Source organism: Helobdella robusta (genome assembly GCF_000326865.2).
Source record: "Helobdella robusta unplaced genomic scaffold HELROscaffold_1, whole genome shotgun sequence".
Classification (NCBI taxonomy): domain Eukaryota; kingdom Metazoa; phylum Annelida; class Clitellata; order Rhynchobdellida; family Glossiphoniidae; genus Helobdella; species Helobdella robusta.
Genome location: NW_008703570.1, coordinates 12,785,797 through 12,811,873, shown reverse-complemented (window position 1 = coordinate 12,811,873; position 26,077 = coordinate 12,785,797). Strand labels below are relative to the sequence as shown.

The following is a 26,077-nucleotide window of genomic DNA, read 5'->3' as shown; positions in this document are numbered from 1 at the left end:
TCATCATTATCATCATCATCGTTACCATCATTATCATCATCATCATCATCATCATCATCATCGTTATCATCATTATCATCATCATCCTTACCATCATTATCATCATCGTTATCATTATCATCATCGTTATCATCATCATCATCGTTATCATCATTATCATCATCATCCTTACCACCATCATCATCATTATTACCATCATCATTATCACCATCGCCTTCATCATCATTTCTTCATAACTGTCAATGATTTCCCGATCGTTTAGTTGCTCGAACAAAAACCAACTTCGTGTCTTTGCATAAGTTAAAGTAACAAAAATAAAACCCTGGATGGGGGGTAGTAAAATAATAATAATAATAATAATAATAATAATAATAATAATAAAAATAATAATGATGATGATGATTTGGTGAAATTTAAAGTAACAAAAGAGAATGCTATGATTACAATGAGGGTGGATATGTTTTGAAGGGATGGCGATTCATTCATTCATCCATTTTTCGGTCCGTGAGTCACACTATCCATCCATCCATCGATCTATCTAAATATCGATCTATCTTTCTTTCTATCTAACCATCTGCCATCTATCCGTCAATCATTATATCCATAAATCAATCTATCCATCGAAAAATGAATCAATTAATTAATGAGTGAATCAATGAAATTAATTCATCTAATCTATTAGATATTCATCCATCCATCCATCCATCTATCTATCAATCTATCATTCAATTAATCAGACAATCAATCAATCATTTGTTCATCCATCCATTCATTCATTCATCCATCCATCTATTTTGTTTATCACTCCTCTCGTCAAACCATCAGTCAGAAAATGAAGAAAGATTTATTTGTAATTGTTAGCGGAGATGAATATAAACAAATACAATAAGTAATTACAGATAGATGAATGAATGATTGAATGAATGAATGAATGAATAAATGAATGAATGAACGAACGAACGAACGAACGAACGAACTAATGTACGAATGAATGAATGAATGAAGGTAACCAAAAAATTTAGACATAACATTTTATTTAGTTATTATTTATTGAATAATTCATTTTCGATTTTTTATATTAAATTAAGTTTTTTACTACACGGTAAATTATATGTTATGCTATCGATCTATCATTCATTTTACCTTATTTTTATCCAGACATATGTTTATAAAATCTTACACATCTTACACACACACACACACACACACGCATACACACACACAAACACAAGCAAACCCACAGAGGCATGCAAACAAACATACTAAATACGTACATACATGTTCACTCGAAACACATGTATAACCTTAGGCAAAACTATTTTTTATAAGTTTTTAAAACATTAAAAAGTGGAACCGCACGTGAAGTTGTTAGTAGCAGTGTTTTTTTATCATGCCGTCCATGTGATATGTTGTTTATGTTTCAAGTTTCATTCTTTTTTGAACGTTCAATCCATCCGTATATTCATCCGTTCGTCAATTCATTCATTCATTCAGTCATTCGTTCGTTCGTTCATTCGTTCGTTCATTCATTCGATCGTTTTCATTCGTTCGTTCGTTCGTTCATTCGTTAATTCATTCATTCATTCATTCAATTTTCATTTTTTTCACCTATCATCATCATCATCGTTGTCGTCATCATCATCGTTAATAATAACATTATTTCCGCATAAGCAATCAATAAATATTTGTGTAGAGGGTTTGACGAGAAATTAATTACAAAAACTACGATCATTACCTTAATAATAATAATAATAATAATAATAATAATAATAATTTTATTATGATTAATATCATTATTATGTTTTGCAACGTAAACAACGCCATCACAGTAAAAGCAGAACAACATCATCGTCATCGTCATCATCATCCTCACAATCGTCATCATCATTTATATATATATATATATATATTCGATTGTTTATTTATTTTTTTAAAGGAAAACCGGAAGCCCACAGGGCTCGTGCGGTAACTTAACTAACAGAAGTTATACTGTTCAATTATCAATTTTACTAATTAATAAAACAAAATTTGTTCATAATGTCCAAAAAATAAAACAAAAAAACACATCATCTTCACAATCGTCATCATCACCATCATCGTCGTCGTCATCATCATCATCAAAACCAAACACTCAAATACATACAAATACACCTGAACAATTAAAGAACAAAACTGAATATGTGGTATGACATTTCGATATTTTTATTAACTGTGTGTGTGTGTGTGTGGTATAGTGTGTGTGTGTGGTGTGTAGTACAGTGTGTATGTGTGTGTGTGTGTATGTACGTGCGTGTGCGTGTGTGGAGTGAGTCGCCATATGTTGTTGTTGTTGTCTAAATATGTGAAAAAATTATTATTGTTGCATATAATTTTATTGTATTTCGATAATAATAATCAGAAGATTATTAAAGCCATAATTATTATTATAACTATAATTATTATTATAACTATAAGTATTATTATAACTATAATTATTATTATAACTATAATTATAATCATTACTACTTTTATTATGGCCTCCGTAATTTTGATAATAGCGTTAAGAAGTATTATTGAAAGAGTTTTTTGATAATTATATTTGCACCTAGCGTCGTCGCGTGCGTGTCGCGATAGTGATCATGATTATAGTCGGCTACTACTACTGCTACTACTACTGCTACAGAAACTGCTGCTGCTGCTACTACTACAAAAATAATAAAAATATTAATGTTATAATTTATCTTAGCAGAAATTTATTTTAACTGCATCTCAATAAACGAAGTTAGCTTTTGCTAGATGACTAATTAATCATTTAATCAATCTGCTAACCAACCAATCAACCAGCCAACCAACCAATCAACCAACCAACCAACTAACCAGCCAACCAACCAATCAACCAACCAACCAACAAACCAACCAACCAACAAACCAATCAACCAACCAACCAACCAATCAACCAGGTCAACTCCACTCTCACACTTATATAACTGTGATCAGAGTACACTGAACGTAGATCAACCATCCAATCATGAATTGAAAAACCGTGCGAACAAATAGCTAGATCTAGCATACCTCTAGACACATGCGTTTGCTGATAGATTAACAGGATTCACCAGCTGAAACATACCGAGTATTTCATGCAGTCGTAGAGTAAAAGGACTATTCCTCTTTTCAATGTGAATGTTAAAATCGCCCTTAAGTACAACATAAGCTTCTGACATTGAAATAAACTCCAACATAGAAATCAACTCTTCAAAGAATACTGAAGTTATCTGATCCGTGCCAGGTATGTAGAGAGCAATTAAACAGAACTGATCAATCCCAATCTTCATAACACAGCTTCAAACTTGAAAAATAGAGGTAGATTTATCTTTTTATATTTATAATCATTTGAAATCACCAATCCCCTTTGACATGGGTCGCGTTATCTGACTTAATCCACAAATGAGAAACCAGGTGGCATAGCTAAGTTAACCGAAATATCACCTTCAAATCTATGCCATGTTTCTAACAGAACCAACGTGTCATTTCAAAGGTTATCTACTTCAATAATAATAAAGGTTAAAGGTTAAGGTTTAACCTTTATTATTAATAGACCTGACATTCAACAGACCAATCCTTAACAATCCTCTTATAAACATTATAATTCTCATTGCCAAACCCGAAACTGCCAAAATTAGCGCATTGTACTTTTAGCAACTGTTCCAAACAATACGTTGCGTCATCACGCCCGTTAATTAAACTTGTTGTTTTCTTACAGGTAAACATTCCACTTTCCATGTCCCAACATCCGCTCTAGTCCGGTATAAAAAAACTTTCCTAATTCTCAGATTTCTGTTTCCTGTAACTATCTAACCAACCAACCGACTAACAAATCAACCAACCAGCCCCACATCAAACCAACCAACTAACCAACCAGCCAGCCAGCCAACCAACCAATCAATCAACTAACCAGCCAACCATCCATCCAACCAACTAACTAACTAACCAATCAATCAACTAACCAGCCAACCATCCATCCAACCAACCAACCAACCAGCCAACAATCCATCCAACCAACCAACTAACCAATCAACTAACCAGCCAACCATCCAACTAACCAACCAACTTATCAAACAATCAATCAGTCAGCAAAATAAAACTAGTAACATTAATAACGACATTGACAGTAGCAACAATAATAAAAATAATGATAAAGATTTATAAATATCACTGTATATGACTAAGATTTGTATTATTACTACTATTGTTTTATTGTAATTATTATTATTATTGTAATTAATTATTATTACAATTATAATTTTTATGACAATTAGTTGTGGTGATGGAGGAAATGAATAGTGGCCTAAACCAACCTACAAGAGATGATTGATAGAGTGTAGTCATTCAATCATTCATTCGTCCATTTGTTTTTATGACCGCCAAACGTAATTAATTATTTTTCGGTTAATTATAAGAATTATTATTGTTGCTATTATTATTGTTACTATTATTATTACAATTATTACTATTTAATAAATCCTTCGTCCAATCGATCGTTGACCACCGACCAAACATAATTACGTCGAATACTAATTATTTTTATTGTTATTATTATTATTATTATTATTGTTATTATTATTATAAATACTATTATAAATATTATTCGATATATATCACTACAAATAATGTTACCACCCGTAACAATTGCTAAAACAATAATAATATTAATAATACCAACAATAACAACAGCAACATTAATAATAATATTTACAAATATTATTATTCATATTCATATTATTATTATTGTTATAAATAAATAAATAAATAAATAATTTAATAGCAAATATGCACAGATATTCATTTAAGATGATAGTTGTCGGAGAAACATTGAAACACAGTATATCATCACGTGAAACCGTTATATGAATATATATATATATAATATATGTATACATATAGAGAGAGAGAAAGAAAGAGGGAGAAAACAAGAGAGAGAGAGAAAAAGAGAGAGAGAGAGAGAGAAAGAGAGAGAGAGAGAAAGAGAGAGAGAGGAGAGAGATAGAAAGGGGATATATATATATATATATATATATATAGATATATATATATATATATATATATATATAGTAATAAGAAGAAGAATATATATATATTATGGTAATAAAAATAGAAAGAATAGCAATAATAATAAATAATAATCAAAATAATAATAATAAGTTTTTCTGTGATAACCAGTTTAATTTAATATTTCAAATTATGCTTGAAATATCTATATCCTGCTTGCGATCACGTATATATTTTTAAAAAAAATCTCATACAAACACATATACACACACACACATACATTTACAATTACAAACACATATACAGACATACAGGCAAGCATAGACAGACAGACTTACGTAATGAGCCAACAAACACATACATACATATCTACATCATACATACATACAAACATTCATTCATACATACATATATACATACATACAAACATTCATTCATTCATACATTCACACATACATACATACACTTTTTAGTAATATTTCTGGTTTTTAAGGTTTTTGTTGCAATAATTTCGGTTTTTCAGGTGTGGTTTTCATAAGTTGTCGCTTTTTTGCCCTTTTTCGGATTAGTGTCCCGCCGTTCGGTTGGTTTTTTAACTTTTGTGGTCTCAAATTTTTAATTTTAGCTTTACCATACTTTAACAACAGCTGTGGGCTTTTACCCAGCTGCACCGTACAATGCTCATTAATATTTATTTATGTTTTCTCTGTTTCATTCCTAGTTTTTCTTTTAATTTTTAAATTTATTTAAATTAACCTTTTATATTTTCACCACAATTTTATTTATTTTATTTTATCACTGTTCACACGGTTTTATCTACTCGCTTTTAATTTTATTTCGTTGACGTAATGGCACCGGTCCTATACCAATGCACGGTTTGTAAATCATTATAAAATAAAACCGGACGGTAAACTATATCGACATGGAGAAAAAGTGAAGGGCCAGGAATGCCCTGGTTCGTTCAAGGCAGCCGACCAGCCTCCGGCTGGTTCATCTGCTTCCGCGCGACCGCCTCTTACCGCTGCACCTGTCATCAGCCCTCATGTTGCTACACGCGGTTCTTCAGCGTCGGTCTCGGAGAGTCCCTCCCAAGTGGATTTTTTTCATGTTTTTGACAGGCTGACGGTCGTTTTGAGGACTGCCCATCTGTATGATTAAAAACCGTGCAGAGACAAGGTATCTAAAGCATTGTCGGCTTTATTGACGGCCGTTTGCGATGATCCCTGCGACGCGGCCCATTGGTGCAGGCTCCAATGTTTTTTCGCATTTGTTTTGTTCAAGCCCACCAGGGGCGGTCGCAGGACTAATCAAGCCAATTACGTTATTAAACGGTTGGCCGAATTCAGTTCGACCGAAGTCGAGATTATTGTGGCAAGCTTCAACACTGACCACAACACCAAACCGCGTAAGCACAATCCAAACAGTTGGATTAGTGCAGTAACCACTCGGATTGAACAGGGCAGTCTCTCGGCGGCCGTCAGACTTGCTTGTTCGCCCGCAGGCCTGGCGGAGAGCTCGCCTGAGACACTCGCTAAACTCAAAGCTATTCATCCCAGTGCTCCATTGAACAGGCGAGCTTTCCCCGCGCAGGAGCCGTCCAATGGTCGCGTTTCACCAGCCCAGGTGTTGACGGCTTTAAAGTTGTTTAATAATGGTTTATCGGGAGGCCTTGATGGCTTGAGGCCTCAGCACATAAAGGATTTACTTTCCGGTCCGACGCCCACCGATGAATTGTTAAATAACCTCACCCGGTTTGTAAATTTGTTGTTATCTGGGGTCTGCCCTCCCGCGGTTAGCCGTTTCTTTTTTGGGGGCCGTCTGGTGACTTTAAACAAAAAAGATGGAGGGATCAGACCCATCGCGGTGGGGAATTTCTGGAGGAGGCTGGCCAGTAAGTGCGCTCTGGCGCTAGTGTTGGAACAGGTCAAAGCCAAACTCTATCCTATCCAATTGGGCGTCGGTGTGAAAGGTGGTGCTGAGGCGGCCGTCCACGCCGCACGTGAACTGATTTCAGCACTTCCAAAACGCTCGACGGTAAGCGCCCTGACGGGTGTACCTTGATCCCTTGGAGAGCTGGCAGGTGCTTGGCGTGGGACGTTACCGTTCCAGGCACCTTTGCTGAGCGCTACGTGCAGCTTACTAGCAAAGAAAGCGGTTTGGCTGCAACCAGGGCATCTGACGAGAAGATCAAAAAGTACGACGGAGCTCTCCCCTCGATGGAGTTTTTACCGATTTGTATCGAGGTCTTCGGCCCCATGGACCGTAACACCTCCGGGTTTTTCAATCGAATTTGTAAAAATATCAGTATTAGGTCAGGCGATAGTAGGGAATATTTTTTCGCTATGAATAATATCTCGTGCATTCTGCAGCGGTTTTTGCGCGTCTGTGTGTTGGAAAATGTGGAGTTGAATGCCGACGGGGTTGAGTGACGTTATAGCAAATAAAATCAAATTTAGTCAGACGCTTGGCTTTTGGTGTCATCCGTCAATGATTTGGTTTTAACATACATACATTTATAATCAAACATACATACATTCATACATACAAACATACATACAACCACCCACACAAATACTCACATATATATATATATATACAAACACACATATGTATATACACGCACACATAGATACACACACAGACAGACACACACTCACCTACTTCGTTTATACAAATATTTGTCTACATCATCATGAACAAACTTATCGCCATGTATACACTTAATGCATGCATGCCAAAAAAAGAAAACTATACAGAGTGGAATACCTAAATATACATATACAAATACACACAAACATACCCTACACAAACACACACACATACACGTACATACATACACAGACAAATACACAAAACACATACACACACATTTACACACACATACACGCACGCACATGCACAGACAAATACACAAATACAATTATACGATCAGAAAATTTACCAAAAAAATTACCTGCGTATCTAGAGATGGGGCAGTGTTATAGCGTGAAGTTTAAGATACTTAGCACTGCATTTGAACTGACTGGGTTTGAATGCAAGACAATCCCTGGTGACCACATGCAATTTGTTTCTGTGTGATGCGTTGGTTCACACTTATTTAACATGCACTGTGTGTTTGTTGCTTGTATTTCTGAGAAATACCTTATATATAATTACAAATATACACAATGTTTTGTATGTATTAGTAGGTATGTATGTGTGTATGCATGTATGTATGTATGTTTGTGTGTGTGTTGTGTATGCATATTCATATGTATGCATTTGGGCTAAACAACGTGAGAAACTCCTTTAATAAAAGCACTGTTTAAACAAATTAAAAAATTGATCAAACGACATCAAAGTTTATTATGTATATATATATATATATAGAGAGAGAGAGAGAGAGAGAGAGAAAGAGAGAGAGAGATGTATGTATAGGCACTAAAGGTGTTTTTAAAACAGCGGGAACAAAACAAGATGTTGCCAGCCAGATCAATTCCCGCTGTCTGGCAAATCAACATCCTTCTAACGAAAAAAAAAACAAAAAAAGCAGGACTTATATTCTTATTCCGGTTAGAACAGCCAGCAAAAACGTTTCATCTTCTTTTGAGAGGAATTCCATCTCCTTTACTGGACAACTGCGGAAAAGGGAAAGTACCGTTCCAGCATCAGTAGCCGGCCGGCTATGGGCACGATACACAAACATACAGAGAGAGAGAGAGAGAGAGAGAGAGAGAGAGAGAGAGAGAGAGAGAGAGAGAGAGAGAGAGAGAGAGAGAGGGAAGAGAGAGAAAAAAAAGAGAGAGAAAAAAGAGAGAGAAAAAAAAGAGAGAAAAAGAGAGAGAAATACAGATACACACACGCACACGCACGCACGCACAAACACAGGAAAAACCCATCCACCCAACCCATGCATTAGCTTAGCACGTGCAATGAAAACATATCTTAGATAAATAAATAAAAAAATTAAACAAACTTAGAACAAACATGCGAGTAAAACAATAGAAATAATAATAAAATAATAATCATAATAAATAACAATAATCATAATAACAACTACTACAACAACAACTTCTACTAATTACTTAAATACTACTACTACTACAACTACTTCTACTACAACTACTTCTACTACAACTACTTAACAACAACTACAACTACTACAACAACTACTACTACTACAACAACTACTACTACTACAACTAATACAACAACTACTTCTACTGCAACTACTTACTACTACATATTATTACTGCTGCTGCTGCTGCTACTACTGCTACTACTTTTACTAAACTACAATAACAACAATATTAACAAGCAAAAAAATAAAAATTCTCGCCTCGAGTTATTAACGGTCGGTGAGTTTAAGCAATGAAAAAATAGTAAGCTAAATTACTCCAAGTGTTATAATAATAATAATAATATAATAATAATATTATTAACAATAATAACATCAATTATAATAACAAAAATATAAATAATAATAATAATATAACAATAATAGCAATGCACTGAGATAGCGCAATCTTCTAATACATGCGCATATTTAGAAATACAAGTGTACATACTCAAATGTATGTATGTATGTTAAAACCAAAACATGATGAGTGACACTGAACCGTCAAACATCAAGTAACAAATGGATTAACACTTTGATTTGTCGTTAATTGCACATGTCGGCATTCAGTTGGATATTTTCAAGCACACAGACACGCAGGAACCGCTGCAACAAGCACGAAATGTGGTTGGTTGCAAAAAACAGTTCCCTGCTGTTGCCTGATCTGAAGCTGACCATTTTGCATATTGCCTTAAGAAATTTAAGGGTGTTGGGGTCCATCGGGCCGAGAACCTCGATACATATTGGCAAGAATTCCATCGAGGGGAGGGCGTTCCCATATTTTTTCATTTTCTCGTCCGCTGCCCTGGCCGCGGCCAAACCGCATTCTTTACTTGTCAGTTTACGTATCGTTCGGCGAGGGTGCCAGGGACCGTAACATCCCACGCCAAACATCTGCCGGCTCTCCAAGGTATTAGTGTGCATCCGTCTGGGCGCCTACCATCATGCGCAGAAATGCCGGATGGTTCCTTGAGAACCGGGATTGAAGCCTTGGAGAAGAGCCGACAAATGTATTCGTTTAGCGCTGAGTGACGTAGTTGACGGCCCCCACCCAGGCAACAAACCAAACCGTGTTGCCCAAACTCGTCCGCCCCTGCGCCACATCGGCACGTGTATTTATTCTGAATGTATGTATGTATGTATGTATGTACGTACGTACGTACGTACGTACGTACGTATGTATGTATGTATGTATGTATGTATGTATGTATGTATGTATGTAATGAATGTATGTATGTATGTGTAGTATTGTATGTATGTGTAGTATTGTATGTATGTGTATGCAAGTATATTTGTGTGTGTATATGTGTGTATGTATGTATGTATGTGTGTGTATAAATGTGTGTGTGTATGTTCGATTTATCTGTAAACAAACATACATACGTTTGTTTGAACATCCGTTTCTTGCTTCGATATTTTGTTGACTTTTCATATCGCCAACGTCATCATCATCATCATTTCAATCAATCATCATCATCACCATCACCGTCATCCTCATCGGCCATCGTTATCAAAACGACGATCATTATCATGATCGTTATCCAGTTATGACCCACGTGACCACATCGTCATCAACAACACTCTTATTAGACAGGAGCAACTACAAAAATGACGTCATCTCTCATCCTCCTCTTCATCCATCTCTCCTACTTCCCGTATTCATCATCATCATCAACAACAACAAAATTTTACTCATCATCATCATCGTCGTCATCATCAACAACAACAAAATCAAAATCTCACTCATCATCATCGTCGTCATCATCGTTTTGGTAAATTTAAGAAAATTGATTTAGTTATGTATTTTTTTTATCAAAAATAATACGTTGAAGAAATAAATAAAGTCATCGTTAACGATAAATGAAATAACGATATTCTATGAGCTTTAAAAAAATGTAAAAATATACAAGTTGTTGAACTGATTCATTAATTCATTTTTTTATTACTCAGTCAGTCAGTCAGTCGGTCGGTCGGTCGGTCGGTCGGTCGGTCGGTCGGTCGGTCGGTCGGTCGGTCGGTCGGTCGGTCAGCCAGTCAGTCAGTCCGTCAGTCAACCAACCAATCAATCAATCAATCAATCAATCAATACATAGACAGATCAATCAATGAATGTTTAATGAATAAAACAACCAACCACTCAATCAATCAATCACTCATTCACTCAATTACTCATTCGCTCAACCAATCACCAGCCAACCAATCAAATCGATCCAATCAATCAACCATGATCAACTTTTCAACCACTTTATATACAACAGATAAGTGCTGGACGATTTCGTTCGGGTCCCTGATCACAGCCAAGGGCACCTAATAAAAACAACAATAACAACAATGATGGCTCAATGGTTAAAGGCGCCTGGTCTTGCTATTGCAATGACTGGGTTCGAATACAAAGAGATCCCCGCCTATCATATGCAATGTGTATGATGCGCGATTTGCACGCGTATTCATATACGCTGTGTGTGTTTGTCGTTGAAACCTCTGAAGCAAACGCAAAAAAAAAAGAGATTAACCTTTAACCTTTAACAATAACAACAACAACAACAACAGTAATAATAATAATAATATCATCATAATCACCACGTCATCATCATCGTTACGTCATCATCATTACATCATCATCAGCAACCTCTAAAGCGCCGTATTTACTCTGCCTCTTGGTAAATTCTCTCAGGATGTGATTGGTGCCAAACTAAAAAATAGTAATAATAACAACAATAATAATAGTAATAACAATAATAAAAACAACAATAATAAAAACAATACAGATGGTCATTTTTGTTTGTTGACAGACAGACAGATATACAGTGAAACAAGGCAGCAGAGAATTTGTTTTGATAACATCATTCCTATTAACTGCTATAATATCTGCCTGTGTGTGTGTGTGTGTTCGTGTGTATTTGTGTGTGTGTATGTTTCTATGTGTGTATTTGTGTATGTGTGTATTAAATCTTTAAAAATATAATCATTGATATACACGTAAGTGTTTGTATCTTTGAATTATACTTATCTTTATGTAGTATATATGTGTATTGATAAATTTGATGTGTGTGTGTATGCGTGTGTGTGTACGTGTGTGTGTGTATATATATATATGTGTGTGTGTGTGTGTCACAAAAGACGGCGTCACACATCCACACCAATGACAGCCTCTGAGTTATGAGGCACAGGTTGCTTTCGAACCAGGTAAGCGCGCGATAACAAAACCAGCGCGAGGCAAAATCTCGGCATCTCTACCGCCTGAGCTAACTTGAAAACTCACCTCGTGGAATATCCTGGTATCGTTCACGCGTACTAAGACGTCGTCAACTCGCAAGTAGAATCGCAGTAAGATGAAGAAGTATGTCGGCATCGTTCTCTGTTGAGGTCGTGTTGAAATGATTTAAGTCACAGGTGATTTAATGGAAGAATGATGTCAGGCCAAGTGATGTATGTCATGGATGAAATGACGTCATGTGGTGTGTGATGTCATCATTAAAATGACGCCGTGGTTTTAAATTAAGGTCACACGCGATGCGATATTACAGTTGAATAAGTGATCATGTATGTGGAGTGATCATATCAATGGCGTCAACATGACGTCACGGCGTACGTAACATGAAACCGTGTGATAATGTCACGATTAAAATGACGTCATCATATGAGATCACGTGATATGAAGCTGTTACGTGACGTAAGCATGATATTGTTATACTAACAATTTTGACACTAATTGTTGAACAGCCGCAATCATGTAGCTCGTCTTCGTAGAGGGCTACGTCAGCATAGAACAATATTGGGTCTTTTAATTTTAACCTTTCCATATCTATTTCCTCTTTTGTCTCTTCTATCTATGGTCGATATTTGGAGATTTTTTTGACTTAAGAAAATTAGATATACCAATGATTGTATGAGTGGGTCCATGCATGAATGAATGAATGAATGAGTGACTAATAAAAAAATGAATATCAGAAAAAACAAGTTAATGAATATCTGAGTGAATAAATGAACAAATGGATAAACGAAAGAAAGAATAAAAGTTATCATCCTCATCATCATCACCATCGTTATCATAATCATCACCTTAAAATTTCCAACCAAAGACCCTCTATAATCTGTGGTGTAGGTCCAGTCGAAAGGAGTTACGACCTTATCGATGTGCTCACAATCAGCCCTTAGAAAATTTATTAATTTATTCGTGTTTTACATAATTAAATATGGAAAATGAGATGGTATGATGATTAAAGGTGCTTGGATTTGCTGCTGAAACTTCTGAAAAATATTTGAGAAAGTTTATGATCAATAAATAAAAAAATAAATAATTAATTAATTAATTATAGTTATGTAAACAAATAGCTTCAACATAATATTAAGTAAATTATAAATAATTTTTTTAAAATAAAAAATAAATAAATGAAATAATAGTTAAAAATTGTAATGGTTATCAAGGGACTAAAATAGACCTTGCTTCTTTCCATGTACTAGAATTTGCAACATGAATCGACTCATGCTGATAGTCCACTAATTTTAGGGCCTCCAACGCCGTAAATTCCAGACCGTGGCCACTGGATTGGTTCACTAATTTCAGGACATTGTTAGGGAACACCATTTCAGGTAGGTGTGGGAGGTATAATGTGAATTCAAACCTTTGTTTTATTAATTTCAATAATTTAGTTATAAAACTTCAATTTATAAATAATTAAATTAAATATAAAATTAATATTATTATTATTAATCATATTAATTAAATTAATAATTAATGTAAAATTTCAACTTCTCTCTTTCAGCACCAGACGATTTCATGATGTGATTAGTGACGGCCAGCACTGACCAACCCATGTGAGTTTTCTCACTAAAAGTTGGTTGAAATTTGTTGGACATCATTCTGAAGTATTTCTTAATAATTATTTTTAACCAAATTTATAAATGACAACTTCTAAATTTAGGTTTACTTTTACAACTTAAATTTACTTTTAATAACAAAGAGCTATCGTAAATAGCGATTAGTTAAATTTACTTTCTTGTTTGGGCTTACAACAAAAAGTGAACAAGGCTGCAAGTCGTTTTTATGTATAAATCGTGAATAAGTTTTACGGTTTTTAAATATTTTCGAGTTGGTAGGAATTGCCGAAAAATTTGCAAATGGTTAGTTTTTTATCAGCTTGTAAAAATTTCAAATTAGTGGCTCACAATTCAATTTCAACATGAATAATAATTCAGATTTTTTGTTTTACCCATTACCATTATTACTGATTACTACAATTATTATTTAGGCAGAAAATTTGGGCAGCGAGTTCGCGTCTCCGTGTCCGCCGGCCAGTGCACAAACAGCTTCACTAACGCCGCAGTTGTTGGCGTCACCTAGCGCCGATAGGCAGAATTTTCCGGCTGGCTCCATTGTGCAGCAGCAACAAATTTCCGCAACATCGGTTGCTATGAGCAACAACCCGACGAATAACAATAACATCAGCAATAATAATAATAATACGAATAATAATACAAATAATAATAATAATAATGTATTTTTCAGTAATAGTAGCATCAACAACAACAACAACAATAATATGATTATGAATAATAATAGCTTCGCCGCCACTAAAAATTTATTCACCAATGATAATAGTAATAATAATAATAACAACATTATGGTTAATAATGTTGTTGGGGCATCTTCAACTAACAACACTCACCTCCATCTCAACAACAGTTATCAACAGCCTACTCTGCCAACAGAAGGACTTAAGGTTACCTACACGTATACATACACACACACACACATACATACATACACACATACATACATACACACACACATACATACATAGAATTTTTTAACAGTGTCAATTACTTTACTATATAAATCTTTAAAAAAATTAGTAAAAATAATACTGAAGTAATTAAAAATAGTATTTAGTACTAGCCAGTTATTACTTTTCCATAACGTAGTTGATTGACAAGCAAAGGCTGACCGATCTAGCGAAAGAGGTCGACCCCATGTTACAATTGGAGGAGGACGTCGAGGAGGTGCTTGTTCTAAATTCTATTTTTAGCATTTTCTCTTCGAGTAGTACGCAACAACAACAAACGCATAGCACACCAAAAATACACCTGGATTGATTAACTCATCACACCTGAATTAACTAACTCATCACGTACATTGTTAGGGATCTGTTTGCATTCAAACCCGGTTATCGCTGCAACAGAGCAGTGCCAGATATATTACACCAATCAGTGCCATATCACACCATTGGTGGTGACCATTTTTTAATAACAACAACAACAATAATAATAATAATAGAATAATAATAATTTCTCTTACGACACTACAGATGCTGATAATGATAACGGACGACTTCATCGATAATGTCGTCTCTACGTCATGTGACCTGGCTAAAAATAGAAAGTCGAACGCGCTCGAGGTTAAAGACCTACAGCTCATATTAGGTAGGCGGTTATACTTTAGGGTTATTTTAAAAAATAATAACAACAACAATGGTAGTAGCATTGATAATATTTATTTGCTGCTACTACTACTAATACTACTTACTACTGCTGCGGCTGCTGCTGTGACTACTACTACTACCACTACTACTACTTTTACTATTATTAATTAATGCTACTAATTATAATTAATAATCATAATTTGTTATTATTAATATAATTTCTTTCTTTCTTTCTCCACCCCACACCACACCCCACCACCCGACAGAACGAAACCACAACATCTGGGTTCCAGGGTTTGGAACGGAGGAGATAAGGCCAATCAAGAAGAGTCACATGGCCGAGGCTCACAAGCAAAGATTAAATTTAATCAAGAAGACACTGAAAAAGATTTAATAATTAATATTTTTATTTATTATTATTAACTTGGATTTGCTTGTAATTATTATATAGAAATAGAGAGAGAGTAGATGTGTTGTACTTCGTGTGTGTATGTGTTTTTTATTGAATGTATGCGTGTTTGAATTTATGTGTGTACATGTTCGTCTGTGCCTGTGTGTGTGTGTGTGTGAGTGAGTGTGTGTGTGTTTGATTGATTGAATGTATGTGTGTTCGGTTGAATGTATTTGTGTGTGTGTGTTTGTGTGTGTGTGTGTGGTTGTGTGTGTGTGCACGTTTATATCTAATCTTTTGTTCATTACACCTAGCTCTGTGTTAATATGTTAGTCTGTATCAGTTGTTTATATAGTATTGATCACTGTCCAACTTTGTGTGTGTGTGTGTGTGTGTGTGTGTACGTGTTTGTGTGTGTGTGTTGTTTGTTTGTTTGTGTGTGTGTTTTTATTGTTTTTATGTTGTATCGATACATATTAAATAGTGTCGATGGATTTTTTTAGCACTCAGCCTTTGGTGTCCAATTTAAAATATTGAACCTATTTTAATGAGGCAGATCATTTTTTGGTCTGTGTAAATAAAACATTCATTGGTATAGAAACGAATAAATTGGGTCTAATTAATTAGTGGAATGATTGATTGATTGATTGATTAATTGATTAATTGATTGAAAGCATTAATTAATATTTATTATTTTATTAAAAAAATATATATATCCTAAACTTCGCAAAAAATAAAGTAAAGGCACCGAGAAGCAAGCAAAATAATTATCCAATTACCTTCAATACATATGCGTGTGTGTGTTTGTGTGTGTGTGCGTTTTTGTGTTAAATTTTTTCTTCATAATATAAATAAAATAAGTATATACAAATAAGGCAAGGTAGATCAAATCAATAGCAGTTATTCAACCTATCACAAAATATTCATGTTATTATATATACACTGTATATATGTATATATATATTTGTGTGTGAGTGTGCGCACGTGCGTGTTGGAATGCATTTATGGATACAAATAAAAGAAACGAAATAGATGAACGAATGGAATGTTACCAACGAGAAAGAATGTAAAAAGTAAATGGAGATGATGAATGTTAAAAAGATAATGGTGAGGACGTTGAATTTGTCCCTGTCGTTATTATTATCATTATAAATACTTATGTATTGTTTAGTATTAGTCTTAGAATCATCATAGAAGCCACGCGCCTAACTTTTGTCAGTATGAAAAGGGCAATATTTTTGTCAGGTAATTCATAAATTCATTGCCACTGAATTAGATTATTTAAGTCCAAAATGATCGTGCAAATATTTTCATCCTTTCTATATAGACCAGCTGCCTTTTAAAAGTTGGGAGAGGATTGTCAATGAAACAGGTTATTGAAGTTTTCCTTATAAGCCAAGCAAATAAATGAACAGAAACGTTTTCAAGGAGTGACTGACGGAGGTGTCAGAATATTATAAGAAGGCTAGAGGCGAATATGCTATTCTTCATTCTAAATTCCACGTTATACCTACTATTTGGAAGGCGCGCTAAACTTTGAAAATTTAATTACTCATTTATAAAAATATATCCACTTAACGTTTAAAAGTATTTGTATCGAGTTGTGAGATTTTTCTGCCTAAAATCGGAAAATTAATTTGAAACAATGTTCGCCATCAAACGTTTTGCCGATGAAATACCTGAAAATATGCCAGAAAATACTTGAAAAAGTATCGCTGATGCAATATCGCCGATAATGATACTTCGTTATTAACCGCCTTAGTAGTAGTAGTAGTAGCAGCTGCAGTACAAGTTGTAGTAACAGCAGCAGCTGTAGTAATGATAGTAGTAGTGGTGGTAGTAGTAGTATTGTTGTTGTGTTTTTATCTAGGATGGCAAGTAAATGTGGATATAAATATTTATCTTTGATATTGTTCATTTGTTCATCCAAGTATTCGTCCGGTATATCAAAATAAATCAGACTCGTTGACTCGGCACGATAATGTAACGGGCAATATCGGATACCGGCTAAAAATTTGCGGCATGTACTCTACTATTCCCATTCCTACATCCGGATCGATTGGCATCGGATTGTTAACCTGTTCCGGTATTGAGTCGGTATCGTCTTCGAATATCATTCTCGAGTTGGCTGCAAGGAAAGTAATTTGATAATTTCGTTTGGGTTAATTTTGTTTGCAATACAAAAATTTAAAGTGTATGCGCGTGTATGTGTGTACGTGTATGTGTGTATGTTTGTATATATAGAGTGAGTTTATGTGTTAGGTTTGTGTGTGTGTGTGTGTGTGTGTGTGAGTGAGTGCCCGCGCACTAAAATAATCACAATATTACAATAATACTAAACTAAATGACAAAATACCAATACACCGACGACCGAGTTTGTACCAGTACCAACCGTTAAATCTGTACTTGGTATCAATCATCGGTAGCTCTATATTCGGTCCGACATCTTTCGACAGCACATCCTTACTATAAGCCATCACCATGCCAGGCAGATGGGGGCCCAAATTGACCATCCCTGAAAAATGGCGGGCGGGTATTGATGACGTCAGAGCCTTGCTGTACCCAACGTTCCAAAGGCACGGATACTTCCAGTTTCCGATACAGACGGCAAAGCAAAGAACTAAAATCTGCGTTGTTCGTTTTTATATCTATGCTTAATATGGCATCAACAACCGAACAATTAACCAATCATTCAATCGATTAATTTATTGATCCATTAATCAATCAATTAATTAATTAGTCAGTTAATCAATTAACTATAATAATAAGTTATAATATAATAACAACGCCGACCATGAAGCATGCTCCTTGCTTGGATGGCTCCAAAAGATGCACACGATCCCGAATGGATTCTAATTGGGAGGAGAGACTCCTGGTGGCAGTGATGATGATGGGAATGATGATGACGATGACAATAATGACAATGGTGATGATGGTGGTTGTGATGACGTAACGATGATGACGACGATGATGATGACGACGATGACGATCACCATCATTATCATCACCATCATCATCATCACCATCAGGACGACAATGACGATGATGATGATGGTGATGATGACAACTATACGGCCATTAATTACGACAGTGCAAATTACCAAATACAATTTTACGAGTCAGTTTCACTTTATTATTATTATCATTATTATTATTATTGTTGTTGTTATATTATTATTATTATTATTATTATTATTATTAACCTATTTTGTTCTTTCAGTAATTCGACTTTCCTCAATAGGTGCACATTTTCGTCCCGGTACTGTTGCATTCTGTTGTTGTTGTTATTGTTGTTGTTATTGTTGTTGTTGTCGTTATTGTTGTTGCTATTATTTACACGTATTATATTAACAGTTTTAATCGAACTGTTGCATTCTGTTGTTGTTTTTATTGTTGTTTTTGTTGTTGTTATTTTTGGTTGTTGTTGTAATAATAGTAATAATAATAATGATAAATAATAATAAATAATAATAATAATAAATAATAATAATAATAAATAATAATAATAATAATAATTTTTTTTACCTGGACTCAATCACGTCAATGTACTCCCTTTTTTTTCGGCGACTTTCTTGAGCTGATAACTAGAAATGAGAGAGTGAATGAATGAGTGAATGAAAGAATGAAAGAATGAATGAATGAATGTATGAATAATGAATTATTAATATGGATAGATAGTTGGAGGAATGGATGGATGAACGAGTGAGTGAATTAAATGAATCAACCAATGGACGGTGATTTTGATATATGATTGGATGAATGAATGAATGAATGAACGAACGAACGAACGAGAAAATAAAAAAATTAAAAACAGAATGAATGATTTATAAATGTACAATGAAGATCATCAAGATCATCAATCATCAAGAAAGCATATGAAATGAAAAAAAATTGATTGATTAGTGAATGTGGCTGGTTCTTTATCAGCCAATTGCCATACTTTTTCGTTTAGATGAATCGAAGAAAGTATAAAAAAAATGAATGAATGAATGAATGAATGAACGAACGAACGAACGAATGAATAGATAAACAAATGAATGAACAAACTAACAAACAAAGGAATCAGATCTAAAAAAAATACAAGTGGATAATAGAAGGAATGTTAAAATGAATAATTAAATTTATATAAATGAAAAACCAATGAATGATTTATCGATGGCTGCTATTAGCTGAAGCAAGCAATAGTTAAGAACTTAATGAATGTATGGTAAAAAGAAAGAACAAATGAACGTATGAATGAATGTCAAAAAATGAATGAATGAATGTAAGAAAGAATGACAGAAAGAATGAATGACGAATGGATGAATGAATGAAACTCTTCTCTCTCTCTTTAAATGTCAGTTGACTCTTTTTAATTTAAAGTTTTAGAAACGTGTTTACCATAGCGTGAAATTCCATACGAGTGAAAGAATAAACGAATGAATGAATGTGTGAAAGAACGAAAGAGAAAAGGAACGAATGAATGAATGAATGAATGAATGAATGATTGATTGAATGATTGATTGATTGAATGAATGAATGAATGAATGAATGAATGAATGAATGAATGAATGAATGAATGAATGAATGAATGAATGAATGAATGAATGAATGAATGAATGAATGAATGAATGATGAACGAATGAATGAATGAATCGAAAGTGAAATGAAACTGTAAACACGTTTGTAAAATAAAAGAAAAGATGAATAGTGGTATAATGGAATGAATGTGTGAATGAATGAAAGATTGAATGAATGAATGAATGACTGACTAACTAAATGAATGAATGAATGAATAAATGAATGTATGAATGAAAGAACATTTGAGTTTAAAACAAATGAACAGTCAAACAAACGAACAAACAAACAAACAAACAAACGAACAAACAAATAAACGAACGAACGAACGAACGAACGGACAAACGAAAGAACGATAAGAAATGAATAAATTTACTTTATTCTTTATTTTCCTTCTTATCTTCTTCAGACACTTCACTTCGTTCTGCGTCAGAGGCAGACGATACGGTATGCTGAAACCTTTCCATGATAATAATAATAATAATAACAATAATAAAAATAATAATAATAATAATTTTTCTTATTCTTATTAAAAATTTATTTACCTTCTGCAATCATGGTCTCCTTTTCTTCTTCAGTTAAATTCAAATAGCCTCTGGTGGGCGGCTAGAATGCATGAATGAATTGAATGAATGAATTGATTGAATGAATTAATTAAATGATTGAATGAATAAATGAATAAAGGAAGGAAGAAACAAACGAACGAACAAATGAACGAACGATTGAGTGATTGAATAATTGAATGAATGAATGAATAAATGCATGAATGAACAAACGAACGAAATAACGAATGAACGAACGAACGAACAAACGAACGAACGAATGAATGAATGAATGAACGGAAGAAGGAAATAATAAAATGATCTCACTGGGTTATTGAAGAGAACTTCATTCATTTTGTAAGTCGGGTCATCATCCATCGAATAGGACGCGAATCTCGGTGGTGATGATGATGACACTTGCGATGATGATAATGATGATGCTGACGATGATAATGATGATGATGTAGATGATGATGATGATGACGATGATGTTGACGATGATGATAACATTGAGGATGTAATAGTTGGCGATATTAGTGATGGTGATGCTACTGAAATACTTAACAAGTCAGACGCTGTCGAGAATGATGATGATGATGGTGGTGTTGAAAATGATGATGATGATGGTGTTGAAAATGATGATGATGATGAAGAAGGGAATAGTAATGATGATGATGATGTTTCTGGGTAATGGTCGTTCGTTGGTTTTTCGTTACCCTGTTGAGTAGTTTGTTGACGATGATGTTGAAGTCGTTGGTGACGATGGTGGTGTTGTTGTTTTTTGTGGGCTTGTTGCAAGTAAATTAGTTGTTGTTGTTGTTGTTGCTGCTGTTGTTGTTGTTGCTGTTGTTGTAACAAAACTTGGGTAAAAAGTTCATGCTGTTGTTGTTCTTTTTGTAGATGTGGTTGTTGATACAAGAGCTGCAGTTGTTGTTGTTCATGATATTGTAGTTGTTGTTGGTATTGATAATGACATTGTTGTTGTTCGTGATATTGTTGTTGTGGGTATTGATAATAATATTGTTGTTGTTGTTGTTGATGTTGTTGTTTTTGATGTTCGTAAAATAAGTTTGGCAAGCCAGACGCTCCAAAATGTATCTTGAAGTAGTCGGTGTACACGTCAGTATTGATATCAGGGTTGAAGTTGATGTTGTTGATGTTGTTGTTGTTGTTGTTGATGATGTTGTTGTTGATGATGTTGTTGTTGATGACGTCGTTGTTGATGTTGTCGTTGTTTTCATCATTCATATTTTCCTTTATATCATTGCAAATATAATTGTCGTTTATACGGTTGTTGTTGTTGTTTTGTTGATCAAGATGTTTATTTTTTCTCAAGGTCAAATCTATCGCAACATCATCAGCCACAACAAAACTATCTTGATCGACACATAACATTGGAACCAAACCAGATGAAGATGTGGTCGTTGCTGTCGCCAATGAAGTTGCTGCGGCAGCTGCTAATGAAGTTGTAGTAGTCACTAAATGTAGTTGTGAAAATGTTGTCGTTGTTGTTGTTGTTGCTTCTGCAACATAGATTGCCGATTTAATTGTGGTAGTTGGAGTAAAGTTGCAGGTGTCAATGTTATAAATTTTGTTGCTGTTGTTGTTGATGTTGTTGTTGATGTTGATGTTGTTGTTGATGTCGTTGTTGCGAATGTAATGTTTATTTATATGGTCGATGCTAGTTATAGTATCTATATAGTTCACGTGACCGCTATGGGTCATGACCCCACCGTCGGTATCATTATCACCATCAGTAATGTTATTGTTGTTTTTGCGGAAAGAGTAATTCAACGAAAATCGCTTCAGCTTTCCATCATCATCACCATCATCTATATTATCACCATCATCATCATCAATGCGGTGATGATGATGATGATGGTTATTGAAAGGAAGACGATGATGATAATGATTGCTAAATTTTATTCCATCATCATCATTATCGTCTTCGTTATTAATGTTGCTTCTTTTATACATTTTTTGGACTAAAATAATTTCTTTATTAGTATTATTATTATTATTGTTATTATTAGTAGTAGCAGTAGTAGTAGTTGTTGTAATGTTGTTGCTTGTAGCAATTGTAGTAGCGACAGTAACTGCAATTTCAGTTAAAACAGGGTTATAATCTGAAATAAAATTAATAAAATTTATAATGAAAAGTTAGAAGTTGTAGTAGTTGTAGTAGTAGCAGTAGTAGCAACAGTAGTAGTAGTAGCAGTAGTAGTAGTAGTAGTAGTAGTAGTAATACTATTATCGCTTACAGTTTTTCCATCTGTAAACGTTCTGAATTTTATTTATACTGTTCGAAGTTATACACTCATACAAACATACATACAAACATACATACATACATACATACATACATACATACATACATACATACATACATACATACATACATACATACATACATACATACATACATACATACATACATACATACATACATACATACATACATACATACACACACATACATACATACACACACACATACATACATGCATACATACATACATACATACATGTTAATATATACTCTTTTGTATATATGTTTTATCAAGATGTAAACAACTCTTAAATCATTTGATTGTTTGATGACAAGGTCTATAGATAAAACATGTTGAACAATGGCAACAATAAAATATTTCTACTACCATCACTACTACTACCACTTCTACTAATACTACTACTACTGCTGCTGCTGCTGCTGCTAGTACTGTTGCTGCAGCTACTATTTTAATAACTGTTTCCGGTACGAGTATTCCAACATATTTATGTACATCATACAAACATACAGATAGTCTCAATATATATATATATGCATACAGATAGTTTCAATATATATATATATATATGCAAATATATATATATATATATATATATATATATATATATATACAACATACATACATGCATACACACATATACATACACATACATGCATATATCAACATCAAAGAAGAAGTAATACACGCAGGCCTACATGCATGCAACCTACTTACACATACGCGTAGATACGTATCTAAACGAGGACATAATGCAAACGCACATACACACGCACGTATGCACTTACGCACAATTTCAAGACAGACATCTACTTTGTTTTGAAGAACACCATTTTCAAGGACTAACCAAGCAAAACACACACGCGCACACAGACACACAGACACGCTCACAGACACACAGACACGCTCACTTGTATTGCCAATAAGAAATAGAAATGTCAAATAATAATACAATATAATACAATAATATAAAGCGATTATGAAAGTTCAAAAGGTTTTCCTTAAAATTCAGAATGGTCGAATGGCCTCCATTCTCCTTGAATTAAGTTTTCGTTCTTGTATTAACTATAAACTACTAAAACTAATATTACTACTACTACTACTTCTATTACCACTACTATTACTACTACTACTACAACTAATAATAATAATAATAATAATAATCTCAGTTTTGTTCCATCGAAGTCTTCTTCATTACAGAAATTTTCATCTACCAAAAGTTCCACCTCAGACACCTCAGACGTTGTAACTCGCACAATAATAATAATAATAACAATAACAATAATAATAATAATAATAATAATAATAAAATCATAATATAATCATAATATAATAACAATAATAATATAATAACAATAATATAAAAATAATAATAATAATATAATAACAATAATAATAATAATAATAATAATAATAATAATAATAATAATGTCATTTTATTTAGCGTCATAGCAAGTGGCTGAGGTGCTATATTGTTATTTATTTACTCAAGTTATTCGTTCTGCACTTGGTTCGTAATTAGTGACGAACAATATCACAACTGCTTCAAATGCAAGCATGTTCAAACGTTTATTTGAACGTCAATGGTAAAAGACCCGAACCGATCAATCCACACAATCATCCACACAGCCCAGAGATTCACTCGACAAAATAACTCCAACAACCAACTCCATCTCCTTTCACAACTCATACTCTTCTCATGTACAATCATTTCATTATTGCATGCTGCAAATATATCTCTGATTCTAACCAAAAAATAATAAATAATTAAAACATTAAACATAGAGTGCAATTTGCAATGGAGGCATTTAAACTGCTGCAACGAGTATAACCATATGATAATAATCAAAGCAGACGTCATCATCGTCGTCATCGCGACAACAATAAAAAGACATCATTATCAGGAATGACCTTACAGCAACAACAACAACAACGACAACAACAGCAATGTGACATGATAAAAATATTTAAAAATTGCAGGCAACAATGAAAGCTAGACCCTTCTACGTCGCTGGCATCACTATACAAATACTACAATACAAAATCTACACCAAGGATTATTATTATTATTATTATTGTTATTGTAATTACTACTACTACAACAACTACTACTACTACCACTATTATTACTACTACTATTGCTACTACTACTTCTACTACTGCTACTACTACCGCTACTGCTACTACTACTAAAACTATTATTACTACTACTACTACTTCAATTACCACTACTACTACTAATAATAATTATTATTAAAATAATAATAATAATAATAATAATAATAATAATAATAATAATGGGAACATCTTTTATTTTTCACCATAAAAAAAACAGACAATGATAAAAATATATATATATATATATATATATAGAGAGAGAGAGAGAGAGAGAGAGAGATAAAAATATATATATATAATGATAAAATTTTTAAAAATTGTATAAAATAATAATAACAATAATAACAATAATAATAATAATAATAATAATAATAATAATAATAATAATAATAAAGTAAACCCAACCATTCCAAGAACACGATCTGTATCAAATCAACAATAACAACTAATAATAATAATAATAGTAACAACAAAATTAATCGTCAATGGCACACCACATCACGTGATTACCAAATCAGCAGCAATAAGCCAATCAGCTGTCAGTTTGTCAAACTAACTCAAGGAGTACTGTGCGAAAAGTTACTGACAATAGGACCTAGGCGTCATGGCGTCGATACTAAAACAACAACAACAACAAC

At 33.7% G+C, this 26,077-nt stretch overlaps 5 protein-coding genes across 5 annotated transcripts in view; 2 read left to right on the top strand and 3 right to left on the bottom strand.

Moving 5' to 3' along the window:
* Positions 1-5,972: 5,972 nt before the first annotated feature.
* HELRODRAFT_159765 (hypothetical protein) lies at positions 5,973-7,454 on the top strand (the record flags this gene model as incomplete). Its single annotated transcript, XM_009011614.1, has 3 exons — positions 5,973-6,106; positions 6,195-6,776; positions 7,097-7,454. The coding sequence occupies 3 exons, from the start codon at positions 5,973-5,975 to the stop codon at positions 7,452-7,454; spliced, it is 1,074 nt and encodes a 357-aa protein (XP_009009862.1).
* Positions 7,455-10,910: 3,456 nt separating this feature from the next.
* HELRODRAFT_184876 (hypothetical protein) lies at positions 10,911-14,053 on the bottom strand. The gene is made up of 9 exons (XM_009011613.1): positions 13,875-14,053; positions 13,564-13,746; positions 13,184-13,274; positions 12,820-12,951; positions 12,384-12,479; positions 11,751-11,813; positions 11,252-11,428; positions 10,988-11,089; positions 10,911-10,965 (listed from the first exon to the last, which is right to left on the bottom strand). Exons 1-7 carry the CDS (start codon positions 13,982-13,984, stop codon positions 11,336-11,338), a joined length of 768 nt encoding a protein of 255 aa, XP_009009861.1. The 5' UTR covers positions 13,985-14,053; the 3' UTR covers positions 10,911-10,965; positions 10,988-11,089; positions 11,252-11,335.
* A 189-nt stretch (positions 14,054-14,242) lies between these two features.
* On the top strand, positions 14,243-15,937 carry HELRODRAFT_159763 (hypothetical protein; the record flags this gene model as incomplete). Its single annotated transcript, XM_009011612.1, has 5 exons — positions 14,243-14,245; positions 14,374-14,748; positions 15,047-15,124; positions 15,430-15,544; positions 15,810-15,937. 5 exons carry the CDS (start codon positions 14,243-14,245, stop codon positions 15,935-15,937), a joined length of 699 nt encoding a protein of 232 aa, XP_009009860.1.
* Positions 15,938-17,880: 1,943 nt separating this feature from the next.
* Positions 17,881-22,758, bottom strand: HELRODRAFT_159762 (hypothetical protein; the record flags this gene model as incomplete). Its single annotated transcript, XM_009011611.1, has 8 exons — positions 17,881-18,062; positions 18,327-18,561; positions 18,728-18,806; positions 19,138-19,206; positions 19,460-19,518; positions 20,868-20,950; positions 21,037-21,097; positions 21,895-22,758. 8 exons carry the CDS (start codon positions 22,756-22,758, stop codon positions 17,881-17,883), a joined length of 1,632 nt encoding a protein of 543 aa, XP_009009859.1.
* Positions 22,759-24,882: 2,124 nt separating this feature from the next.
* The window catches only part of HELRODRAFT_159761 (hypothetical protein), a gene marked incomplete at both ends in the record, with an annotated part of 2,373 nt that continues 1,178 nt past the window's right edge, over positions 24,883-26,077 (bottom strand). The window contains one exon of the mRNA XM_009011610.1: positions 24,883-25,046. Coding sequence (XP_009009858.1) covers positions 24,883-25,046 — 164 coding nt within the window. The remainder of the gene's footprint in view (positions 25,047-26,077) is intronic.

Bases quoted from the DNA above. Each gene is read 5' to 3' on its own strand.
- HELRODRAFT_184876 (XM_009011613.1), bottom strand. From the start codon at position 13,984: ATGATGTCCAACAAATTTCAACCAACTTTTAGTGAGAAAACTCACATG. The intron at 13,747-13,874 runs GTTGAAATTTTA...AATAAAACAAAG, and splicing joins TCTGGTGCTGAAAGAGAGAA to GTTTGAATTCACATTATACC. The intron at 11,429-11,750 runs GTTGCTGATGAT...TGTTTTTATTAG, and splicing joins GTAAATACGGCGCTTTAGAG to GTGCCCTTGGCTGTGATCAG.